The following is a 12,915-nucleotide window of genomic DNA, read 5'->3' on the forward strand; positions in this document are numbered from 1 at the left end:
TTCAGCAGGTCAGTCTCCTGTTACGTCTGTTCATTTTCAAGGACATACCGTTCTTCTGCTTGGAGGATGCTGTCCTTAAAAACTTGGCAGCCCTCCTCAGCAGATTGCCTTTCATTGCATCCCACCTACTAGTTCCCTGAATAAGACCAAAGTAGGGGCTGTACTTTACTCTGCTACTTGCCTTTTTCACCTCCGTCAGGATCTTAAGCCCCACTATTTCATTCCCTAACAGATCTTCCACAAAATTTATTGAACAGCCCATTAATAACACTACATGCTCTCTAAGATTAATTCCTGGGCCTGTTTAGCACCCTCAAAGTGTTGGAAGTGCTGCAAAGACTGTACATCCAGCTGAGCCAGAGAAACATGGCACAAGCAGTTAGGACAAACCTCTGTATGTAACTATGGTACTACGTATGTAACTATGTACTATGTAACTATGGGTATTTCCTCACACCGAGTAACATCTTAAGTAACATTCAGGAATTAGCACATTCTGCCAAAATTATACAAGTTTTCAATTAAAACATTTCACTCTAAGATACAGCAAAGATTAGAAACAAGAGGACAATGTCTATTACAGAATCTGCATTCATACATACCAGGAAGTAATTTTCTGATGAAATATAAATAGCACTACATAATTCATCTAACAACTACATTGGGCAGTCGTCACTAATCAACGCTTATTGACACTGTAACATAAGCTGCATTTTCTTTTTCTTTACTTAAATACCAAACCTGACCTTTACACCATCATGTAGTTAACTAAATGTGAAAAATGCCTTAGCAGATATAAGGGTTATTTTCTACCAGACAGGTACTCACCTTGGGATGCTTGTCAGGTAGGTCAGGACATTCTGGAACTCCTTTTCAGGGATCTCACTGAAAGCTGGATAGTCTGGAAAGGTGATAACAGGGCATCCATCTCCCCCTCTTCCACCTACAAGAGAAAAAAGCAGCAGTCCATTTACCCAGCCTGCAATTTCCCAGTAATAAAACTACTATGTTTCTATCGGTTTTTTGGTGTAGGTCTCATCAGCATTTATGCTATTTATTCTGAAAAGTGTAGTCTCTTCTTCAGAGCTTAGAAAGTTTTATAGGGAAGAACTTGTTATATCACATTAGATTTTTTTCTGTACAAATGTCTTCGCTCATGTGAACAGTTTTGACACAAGATGGCAGTGCATCTTTTGATAAATGTCAGCTGTATGTAAATATAACCAATTTGAAGCAATGTACTAATTTAGGAAAAAAAAGGTTAATTCAGAATTAAGTAGGTGAGTCTCCATCTTGAACTGAACTCAATCTTCTTACCAGTTTGAACTGATTCATGCAACACCAACACCCCCAGTACCCCCACCCCCCTCCAAACCCACTCAGCTGGCTACTCTGCCTCCAGGATGGTCTAAAAGAAGTGGTAGAACATTAGAAAAAAATGGTGGAAGGTGTTTCAAATGACATTCCTGTTCAACTTCTCAGATTACCTACAAAAGGTAAAGCAGAGCCTAACACCTACGCTGCAGTATGGCTGCTCATCAGCTAGATATCATCATCTGTCTTTTTTTTTTTTTTTTTTCATTTTTACCACTTGGGAGAATTTCTTATTGCTGCTCATCAGCTAGGTATCTTCAACTTTTTTTTTTTTTTTTTTTTTGCATTTGTACCACTGAGTAGAATTCCTAAACACAGTGTTTTTAATGCACTTCAGACACATTTTTGTATGCAAATTTTTTTTAAAGGCAATGACGATGTTTCATGTCTTAAGCAAATATATTTTCACAAAGACAGGCTGGACAAAGGATTTGATAAGCCCTAGCAACTCTATGAAGTTAGCAGTTGTGAGGTGGCAGAGACACATTTCCACATTTGCTGGAAAGTTATGTTTTAGGGTTTTTTTTTAACTATGAAGCAAAGAAGAAAATCAAGCAAAAATTACTGTAGTAAAATAACAAGTGTTTTTTGGTTTTTTCCCCAGCCCTGAAATATGACAATTGTGCAGAAATCAGCTGTAAACTGTATTAACACTGATCATGAGAACAAGGGATTTATGAAAATTACAGTGTGCTCTTACCCACTTCCAGTGCCTTTGCATCTAACCTCACCACAAAGAGAAGTATTTGAACTCAGATTCATTCAATAAAAGAAACCACCACTTCCCTCCAAAACTGCATGTAATTCAAAGAGCTGAGAGAATATCCTCATGTTAATCTGTGGTGAATCGGACTTCTGTCTATCAGCTTACAGGCAATATGGTTCTACCACCGTGTAGCACTTGAACCCAAACTTCATCAGAAAATAATGTGCTCTGCATGCATTTGAATGACAAAATGTCACTATTACGCAAATACCACAAGCCTGCAAACATAGCCTTAACGACACATGCAAACGCAGCCATGTTAAGTCAGGGGAGTTAATTTTAGCTAAATAAATGTTCACAACACAAATGTAAGTTAAGACTGATTTTGATCCTATTATTTCTTGTTCTACCCAGGCTCTCAGGACAAAGCATTTTCCTCTCTCATTAAAAATGTTTTTCATGCATGATAATGATTATTTCTGTTGCTCACGAGGTGTTCTGCTCTCTCTAGAATATCTATTTTTAGGCACAATTATACATTATTTGCTGTATCCCAGTTGGTTACTTTCTTTGTTCTACTTAATTTCTATAAATACGACATATGAAACAAAAGAACAACAACAATAGGCTTGCAGGACGCATCCTAAAAGCAGAAGCCCAGACTTTCAGGAAGTTCCCAGACCACCACCAACTGTCAAGGGCAAATAAAGCCATCCTGCCTTGACATTGCCTATTAATTTTCAGCTTCTGGTGTAGTCATCTCTGGTTATCATGGGTGGAGACAACTCCGTCCTGCCATGTACTGTTAGAAGATCGTTGTTCACTGATTATCTTTTCCTCCAGTATTTTCCTGCTGGGACATTTTAGCACACATATACCTTCAAATGCTGATCAACTGCTTTTCCTTATCTGGACATGCTGCTGAAAAGAGTTTAGGGCAGAGTGAACTGAAGCGCTATATGTAAGAAATTCTGTAATATTTCAGCTTTGATATAGCTGAACTATACAAGTCACTTTCTATATCGCAACTTAAAATATACAGACAACAATGGAAGACGCGCCACCCTAGCAAAGCACGCACAAGTAACAAATGAGTGTTAGTCACAGCAAGCTACAAAAAGGGCATGGGAATAAACCAAAGTAAAAATCCTACACGTAAACTGTGTTTGTATTAAATAACAGTAAGAGCAGTAGCTGGGTTCACTTTTTAAAGTGTCCTTTATTTCATAATGAACTGGTGCAGCAAGGAATGATTTTTTTCCCTTTATTTGGAATCACTTTTTCCTGCTTTGCCTCTGCAATTTGGTTTTGGTTAGGACTTAACCGTACTTGGGAAATAGCACTTCGTGTTCCTAAGTTTTGTATACAATTATCAAAACAATAGCACCAACTGTTAAAATTATTTGGTCTCAGAACACGATCTCCTGTATGAAAGGAGTAGAAGAATGATTCTTGGAAAACTGTTCTCCTGTGAGATGAGATTGGCAAAGTTCACCTTAAGTCTAGGTTATTTTGCATTTATTCTTTACATTCTGCTGCATCTAACTTTTCCCATACAGTTGCAATCTCTTTGGTTTTGGGGGGTTTTTTTGTTGTTTTTTTTTTTTTTTAATTACACTGGAGAGGTGATAGAGAGGTGCCAAGTCAAGGAAATTGCCATGTGGTTTTACGTAAATTATAATAAAGAGGAAGCAGGATAGTTGGACATAATTAGATGATGATGAAGCAAAAGGGAGGTTCTTCTAAATCTATAATGCAAATAAAATATTATTCAGATATTATAGCTTTTCTTATAGTTTATGTTGATCAATATGCACACACAAGATTCAAGAGCACCATCAGGGTTCAACAGCTTGGATCTACAACTTTGGTTCAAAAGACCTAGCTTAAGTAAGAGTAATCTTGTTCGCAGTCATGTCAAAAGTGAGGTCCTTGTATGGATTAGAAAAGGCTTACTACAGATTCTGTGTTACTGTGGTGGTGGTTCACCTATTATGTTTGTACGTTTTTGATAAAGACTTTTTCTTTTTTACTTGAGTAATATACTTAACTGGAGTACTCAAGAGTGTTTGAAATTACATGGAAGCCTGAGTGAGGTAGTGGATTAAAGCTTTGTGGCTTATCCTTTGCCAAGGAGAAAAGAATCAAGAGGAATTTTATTAAATTATTCTTTCCTTGAAATGAGAGAGGAGTTTTACTTGTAGAACTTTACAAGCTGCGTTTTGCCCAGGCTGATCGCAGCAAGTATGCTGGCTTAGAAATCAAGATGCAATAACTACATTTGTACCTGAATATATTTGAACTGAAGATCTCTCAGCCAAGGATTCATTCTTTTTCCCTTTCTCTCTCTACTATTTTCTTTTTAGTCTCTACAGACAGCGGATTTCACACTGTGAATATAAAACAGCAGTTAAGCTTACACCTGTGCAAGAAACTGCTAAATAATAGCTCTTCCACTGTCAATACGCAACACAGACATTGGCCGTGTTAAACCATCCACAAAAATCAAGTTGACATTTTTAACTAACTGTTGCAATGCATGTGGTACGCTCAGAAGTTCTGAAACCCAATTTTACAAGCAGACGCAGCACCTGTGAATACTTCAAAGGGAACAGTTTAACTAGTGAGGTATTTTCAGGTCATTTCCACAGAGGAGAGCACAGGCAAGTAAATAAAGTTACAGAGAGTGAGGAGAAGCTTATTGTTTAGAATAATAATTTAAAGGGCCAAAGTTATAAGCATTTTGAAAGCTAGTACCAATGTTAACTTTTTTAAACTGCAGGAAATACAACTATGAATCAATAGGCAAAAACGCAAGTAGCATGAACTCATGTTTGTATTTCCTTTAATGGAAATACCTTGTTTGAAGTTACTAAAATGCACAGAAGCATTTAAAGTGAGTTGAAATAATTCATACAGTACTTAAGGTGGCCAAGAGTCTCATCTGCACATCACACAGCTTGTATGATTTAAGATGCATATAAACATACACACCTGTCTGTACGCTGCTCTTCATCTACATTTATTTTAACATACCTGCATACAGCAATGGCAGAGAGTTGCAAAGCTGGGTATGGGAGTCACACACCAGCTTTCCAATCAAGGAAAGAGAAAAGAAAATACTTAAAGAAAATATGAAATGCGAATGAAAGACTGTAAAGAATACATTTTCCAGATTTTTAAATGGACCTAATGGAAGGTAAAAAAAAAAAAAGAAAGAAAGAAAAAGAGAAAGGCAGGAGACACTTTGCAATGCAGAATAAAAAGTGGTTACACAAATACTAACTAAAGGAGGAAAAAAGTTAGACAGGTGAACCAAGGAACCATGTAGAGAGGACATTTAATACCGCCTAGCAACAATAAAAAAAGAGTAACAATTCTCACAAAGATAAGGACTTTGTTCCACGGAAAGTTAAAAAAAACTCAAAGGGAAAAGTAAACAGTCGGGCCTGAGGTAAAATATTAACTTTGAGGTTTATAAACTTGTTATGTGAATGACTGATGAAAAACCTTATCCACAGCTTGCCCTTCCATCAGATTTAAGCTGAATTCATGACTGTATACTCACTGCTGAGCAAAGCTAGAGCCTTCAGCATCTGTAGGAGTAGCTAGCACCATGATCTCATTGCACTTTGCTGTATTTACTGAAAAACTGAAGCATTAATGTAAGGGTTTGCTTTATTTTGTTTCATTTCAAGCCTAATTTGGATGTCCCTGTAGCAGTTCCATTATAATCTAGCAGAATGAGGGACATGAATTACTTTGCACCTGGAGAGGAAAAGGGACTGAGAGAAAGAAGTGACCCCAATTTAGACCAAAACACAGAAAGTAGCTTGGAAAGGGCCTTTAGCCACAGAAGCAGACTAGGTTTCATTCACTACTCAAGCAAGTGTCCCATGAGATGTAGATACATCCTATTAGAGAAACCAAACTGATTCTCAAATATACGTCGCAAAAATCCAAAACCTGAAATGCACCTAAGACATTACACAATTCACCATAGCTGAGAAAATGCTATCCTCCAAAAGGATTTGTAATCTATGGACTTTCATTTCCATGAGTTTTACGCCATGTCCAAAGATTCTATTTCTAAGGCATTTTAGTACGAAGCAAAAAAATCCCCTTCACACACACTGTGGATGTTTTCAGTGGCATTAGAGCAAAGCCACTTGTAAGCACAACTGCAAGAACAAACAAATTATACATAAATTGAGTATCAAAATATGAGTTCTGTTCCTTTGTTCACAGACCCCGTAACACCACTATTTGGTACAACAAAATTAACTGTCCGTGTTCTGCAGGAAAATATCAAGATAAAAGAATTGAAGTCCGAAGTGAAATGAAAATGCCTAACAGTGAAATTGCCCAAGAATAATCAAATACAGCAGAGAATGTAGTCAGAGTCCACCATAATGCATCTGTCCTACTATTTCAGGCAAAGAAAACAGACTTGTAATAGACACGAGGGTGAATAAATAGAACAGAGTAGAATGATGAACAGCTGCTTTTACTAAGCTCCACTGCACGGTGGACGTAATAAGTGCTGAAGACGCTTGTGGCCGTGCGAACTCAACAATTTTAAGACATGAACAATCTCCAGCTGGACTCAATGGGATTTTATTCATCTACAGTATGACCAGTTTTCTCCCCTCACTTCAGAGAGTCAAAATGTAAACCCTGCTTAGTTTCCTAGATAGGCTGATTGTTGCATAAAACTAATATGAGACATTTTCTGCCCCTGAACAAGAAGGAAGAGCTTGGAAAATAAAAAAAAACCCAGACTGCCAGAAAAGAATTAAGAAAAGACTGCCAGAAAAGAATTAGCTTAACCACCATCATCTCAAATGGAGCACGAACAGCCCCAACTTCATAAACAAAATCCTATTTCCAAGTGCTACCACTACCCCAGAGAAAATAGCAGACCCACACTTAGTTAAGCTTGTGTGGCAGGAATAAATCATAATTAATGGTTAATTATGAGTACAATAGGAATCGATGAGCTCTTGCCAAGTAAAGCAGTACATTGTTTCATTCTCCCACGTCTCTTGATCTTGCAGGGAGGGATTTAAAGGAAAAGGAAACAGCCAGAAAGCCCAGAGAGTTAAATCTCCAAGCTGAAGGAGGCAGGGCAGCTCTGCAAAGCCACTGACGCTCTCCTTCCCTATGTATCAGAGGGAGGGTGGGGCAGTATCTCCAGCGAGTTTGCAGCTGCAACCTGCAAGAGCTTTGCAGGAAGGAAGGCACCTACGAGCAGGTTCTTTTTTGCAGAAGGCAGGTGGTGACACCAAGCCAAAAAACCCTGTCCAGAACTTGATGCTACACATGCCTCACCCCAGCACTGAGGCTGTGGGGGAATGTGGTTCTGTGGTGCTCACTCAGACATCACTTTGGTCAAGTCCAAGGTGTCAGCTCAGGTTTCAGTATGAAACCTGACAGCAGAGCCAGCGGCAGCATAGCCTATCAGTTGAAGACTGCAAGACCACAGCAGCTACCCATGCATCCACGCTGCACTCTCCAAATTTCCGTGAGGGCTCAATTAGTTCAGAGAGCTCCAGGTCAGTGTTTGAGCTCGGTCTCACCTTCAAGCACTGGGGAGCTCAGGGTGAGTACACACAGCTCCTTTAGCACTGACTACCAGAGACTACATGTTGCTGTAGCAGGCTCATCAGCAATTCCTTATGTATTTTCCCTCATTTATTCTTTTATCTTACCCTCAATTCCATCCCATTATCCCGGAAATGAGAAAATGAACTATAATACAAATTTTTCTATTAGACTTTTATAAAAAAATAGAAATAATCTCTCATAAATCCTTAAATAACTAGCCTTGGTAGTCTGTATTCTGAGTTGCTCACAAAATATTACCTTCTCCTACATAAGACCTCAAAAACCATGAAAGCACAATAGGCCCAACCACACACCTAAGCAACGTCTGTAGAAGGGAACGCTATAGTCTTACCTGACAGGTATGCAAACTGTTTCTTTAACTGGTCCTGAATATCTGCAGCATAGAGGGGAATGATATCCTGATGCATGATTTCATCTGTGGAGAGAGGAAAAAAAAAATTTGCATTTCAAAGTCATTTTATGTAAAATTTAACAGCAGACCAAAAAAAAGATCCCTAGAAGACAAACATGCAGGAAATTATCCAAGTTTTGAAAAATACATGAAAATGTTTGGAGTCTTTCAAGTGTCTGTCAAGGGCAAACTTCTTTGAACAGCATATTGATAAAAGAGTAACGTGGATTTGCCAACAGTTGGAAGCAGTACAGCATGTCACTGAACCAAACACTGTAGAGATAATACCACTGAGGAATGAAGTTAAGAAGCGGAGTTTTTACATATCAAATTTGATTTTTATTACAATTTTCTCAACTCAGCAAAAAAAAAAAAAAAGAGAACCTTGTGAGTCCTCTGTCCTGTTGTCTAGTGTTCAAATACCCTAATCAATAACATAGGCAAAGCAGGCTTCAAAGTACATTCTCACACAGAACACACACATTCCTACCTCAACTGTGAAAAGCACTGCTTAATCTCTTATCTCAGCCCTTCCACCACTTCAGCTTAACGATGACAAACATACTGCTTTCCCGAGTCTCAATTTTCTGCCACAGCGTTTGCGCAGAGACATTTGCCACAGCATATTTCCAGAGAACAAGCAGAAACCTGTTTCACTGACCATGAGAGACTGCTTGAGACAGTTGCCTCTTCATTATACTATGATCGCTTTTTTTCACAAAGAAAAAGTTTTAGTCTTGCAATATCTAAAAATTTATTATTCTACACTTTTAGCCTCACTGAAGAGGAGTGTTGGGACAATCTAGCATTTTCCTAATTTGGTTTTGAACATTTCTTTTAATCTGGAATTGTATAAAGAAGTTTTGTTTTTAATGTACATTGAAATGATGTTGAGATAGACTCAAATCTGACACTCATATGTGAACACACACAAGAAAAGTAAGTAAAAACCTTAAAGTGATGTAAGGATAAATGTCATCTGCCTTGAAGTTCAAGCTGATCAAACAGAAGTATAGCTCCAGCCTTCAAGGAAGGAACTTGCTATTACTGAGTTCTTTCAAATGCTAGATCTTGACGGGAGAGCCACTCACTTTTATAAGCAATTCTCATGTGTGTAAAATTCTGAGAACTGCAATTATTTGAGTACAGCAAAAAAACCCACTTTCAGTTACTTCTTCCAGATAAGCAACAAGTTATACTGGGAAACAAAACTTCTCTGTTCTCTTTTGGCCAGTCTGGCAGAGGAAGACCCATGACCATTTTCAAGGTCACACACTGATCAGAGCTATTTTTCTGCATCCGGTGAACTGCTGCCTGATCAGAAGACCTCTGCATACCACACTGTCAAATCCATAACCGGATATGTTTAACTGTTAAGTCATATTTCACCCATACCATTAGTTAAGTCATCATCTTAATGTTTTTAAGAGAACACTGAACACGGATCTTTCAAAACTCCAATCTCAGACAGCGAAGCCAGTTCCAGAAGAGGGGCCACCACCCAAGAGAAAAAGGACTTTAGATTTTATTTTTGCTGTCAGTGCTTTTTAGTATAATGAGCCCTCCTGCAGCAGTTTTAGTTTAAGAAACTAAACACCCCTGATTCTGCAAACTAACGCCTGCAAGTGGACCCACTTACCTGAATATAACCTATTACAGCACCCATATCTAATTTTTTGGTGGGAGATGAGAAGAGGGAAAAGAATGTAGTCACTGTGTAATATTCCATCCTGCCAACAGCCACAGGCAGGAATAATTTTCATTAATGTGACACAAGCACGTAATAAAATAGGCATGTTTTGCATAGGTAAGTAAATCCATGACTCACACCCTTCAAGCAGGCAAGATGTTTATAAGTCAAGGAAACTCCTGACTTAGTTTCCCAGATACATAATGATCACCATTTCCTCACATATCCTTGAGATCGGTCCCATTACGGTTCTGCCTTCTGCCTGGTAAAGATGCAAGTCTGTATTTGATTTCCCCAATGTCCTCTCCGATAGGAAGAGCCGCTTTTGCAGTCGGCACAGGGCAGCCCACAACCTTATGGTCAAATACCGTGTCACTGAAAAGACAGTATTTTCCTCCTCCTGGTTTCAAACTCAGTTTTAACTCATATTTAAGAGCTGGTATGTTTGCAACTGGAGGAGCAGCACGCTGTGCCTGTTCACTGACGGAAAACCTCCAGAAGCCCTTTCTGTTGCGCTCTCTTCCACCAAAGCACAGCCCCTTTCTCATCTTGTTCTTGCTGATCAGGTTTCATGACATTCTTCAAGAAGAAGAATATGTGTTAAGATCAGAGCTGATCTTCAATAATTTGAAACAACTGAGATAAAAACCAGCAGTACAAAACAGAATGAGAAAACGCAGCTCTGAGAACTGTTCAAAAGTTCACATCCAGCCACTTCAGATATCCTTCTCCAATACCCTGTCTCCTTTCAGAGGAGACACAATTGTAAAAACTAATCGCTCTGCATAATTTCCTTGATATTTAGTATTTCTCTAGAAAAAAGAGTTTATCACAGTTTGTTTGGGATTTAATTTGATTTCGCTTTACGTTACTTGAATATGCTATTTCCTTAACAGGGTAACGTAACGGAAGGCACGCAGGCTAAAGAGACTGTGAGGGCACACAATCCCTACAGTCATGGATTTGGAGAAAATAATTTATTGAAAATATTCTTTAAATAGAGAACTTGCCACCTGCTATACTCTTTAGGGACAATTTCCATTTTAGTAAAGATAATTAAGTGTACATTAAAATACAGAATTACTGAAAATCTGTTCACTGTTTTCTAAGGAATTTTTATAGACTCGAACTCTACTTTGACTTACATGGATTAACATTTACACAGACCACGACTTTCCCTTTCTACCTTCGCTGTTTACATAGTATTTTCAAAAGCAAGACCATAGTTGAAAAAACAAGGTTTATATCAAAACATGCTAGAACATCCAGTCTTTGTTAAAGAGCTCATTTAAAGGGCTTTCCAGAGTAGCTTGCTTAAAAGAAAGCCCACAGGATTTATAGTGTATCTAGTATTGTAGGTGCTAATAAACAGTAATATAAGGTTCTGTAAAGTTATTACTGCCTTTATTTTTAACTGAGTGTATGTAATAGCTGTGAATGAACAAAGACCTTTTTTCTAAGCCAATAGCTAGAAAGACACACGTTATCTAGCATTTCAATTATAAGACAAGACAGAAGGTCATCTTACTAATGTAAATGAAGCAGTTAAAGATGTAGTTCTTATTAAAAAGAAAGCTTTTCTCTCTAAAAATGTGAACCACAGTCTTACAGATATATCATCTAACTCAGTTTTAAATCTTGCTTCAATACTCCTGTGTCTACGATGGAGAAAGATGGCTTAGAGGGGCCTGACCCCATCCCAAAGGCACCTGTCTGCATTTCAAATGAAGCAGGACAGCAGATTTAAACACAAGGGCACAAAGATTACTTGTGCTTGAATTATCTGGTGCTGCTAAGCCCTGAAGAAACCCAGATCTGAGAAAGTGATTGGTGTCACTGAAGTCAAGACTTTCACTTATTGGTAAAAGACCCCTCTTTCTTTCTCGATCAAACTGAAACTCATCATCATTTGGAGGTCGCCTGACATGCCAAAGCAGAACCATTTTCAGAGAAGACACTGCCGGAGGGGAGTCTGAACAGACCGTACATACTTTATGCAGAAGGAAGTCTCCAGACATGACTCATGAGCCTCTTGTAATGGGTTTAATGTAATTCTCACCGAGCCAGCTGGAATTAGAGCACCCTTCAAGTAGTTCTGCACGGAATTCTACAGCCATTACTTTATACCAGCTTGAAAATGAACCTGTTTGTATGCATACAGACACAATCATGCTGTTCAGCACAGACCCCAGTAACACACCATATAGTAAACTGCAAATAATTTTTCCTCCTCTACCTTGCTGAGTCAGAAGATTTTCCTGAAAAATCTATGGCATCTATAGCTTCTCTATGAAATTTGTTACTTAAATTGAAGAAATAATGTCTTTTTCTCAACCAGGTTTTGTTGTTGTTTTGTTTGGTGGTTTGTCGTTTTTTTTTTTTTTTTCCTCTCCTCTGGAACAGCCTACTCACTCCAAGAGTTGAATGACTTTTATGAAGGGGGTCTTAATTTGAAAAATCTCTTCATTAAAGCACCCTCCCATCTGGTAGTTAGAAATGCAAGATAATGACTGTCAGAGCAGTCCCTTCAGCCCCAAGGCAAACCTTTAATTTCCTCATTCTTCCCTCTTCATCTTTTCACATCCCTCCCACCCCACCCCCTGACCACCATCACTAACAGTCAGCTCCTTTGTGTGGCCCCCAAAGAGGAAGGGCCATAGCAGCAGATCTGGTGAAGTTACCTCTCTTCCCTGCTAAGCCACTAATGAGCTAGTCAAGATGCCAAAAAAGTTCTCCCACTTTAAAACCGAATTTTAAAAATCACGACTGAATAGTGACGATGCCTGCAAAGCTCTGTGCTGGGTGTGCTCAGGCACAATAGGGGCAGACCAAGCTCCTCAGTTCCATGAGCTATTCGTAGCCGCACTGGGTGGATGACAGGAGTTCACGTAAGTGTTCATAAATTAAGTATTAGAACCTCACCACTTTGAAATATCTTCAGGAAGAGTTCACTTCTATTTTATTTGACTACATTGCAATCAAAACAAGGGGCCAGGAAAAGCGAGAATGGAATTTTCATGCAAAAGGCAGCTCTCTGTTTACGTGTAGTTAGGAAAAACTATCACCCGGGTAAAACAGTGCTCTTGCAACTTGTTAATTGCTGGTGAGCTAAAATATCCCAAGAAA

General features: G+C 38.6%; 1 protein-coding gene across 1 annotated transcript in view; it reads right to left on the bottom strand.

The window, feature by feature from the left end:
• The window catches only part of MCF2L (MCF.2 cell line derived transforming sequence-like), a 126,274-nt gene that overhangs the window by 56,841 nt on the left and 56,518 nt on the right, over positions 1-12,915 (bottom strand). The window contains exons 2-3 of the mRNA XM_010144863.1: positions 8,040-8,123; positions 829-943 (exon numbers count right to left, since the gene is read on the bottom strand). Coding sequence (XP_010143165.1) covers positions 829-943; positions 8,040-8,123 — 199 coding nt within the window. The remainder of the gene's footprint in view (positions 1-828; positions 944-8,039; positions 8,124-12,915) is intronic.

Source organism: Buceros rhinoceros, unplaced genomic scaffold (genome assembly GCF_000710305.1).
Source record: "Buceros rhinoceros silvestris isolate BGI_N320 unplaced genomic scaffold, ASM71030v1 scaffold3491, whole genome shotgun sequence".
Taxonomy (NCBI): Eukaryota; Metazoa; Chordata; class Aves; order Bucerotiformes; family Bucerotidae; genus Buceros; species Buceros rhinoceros.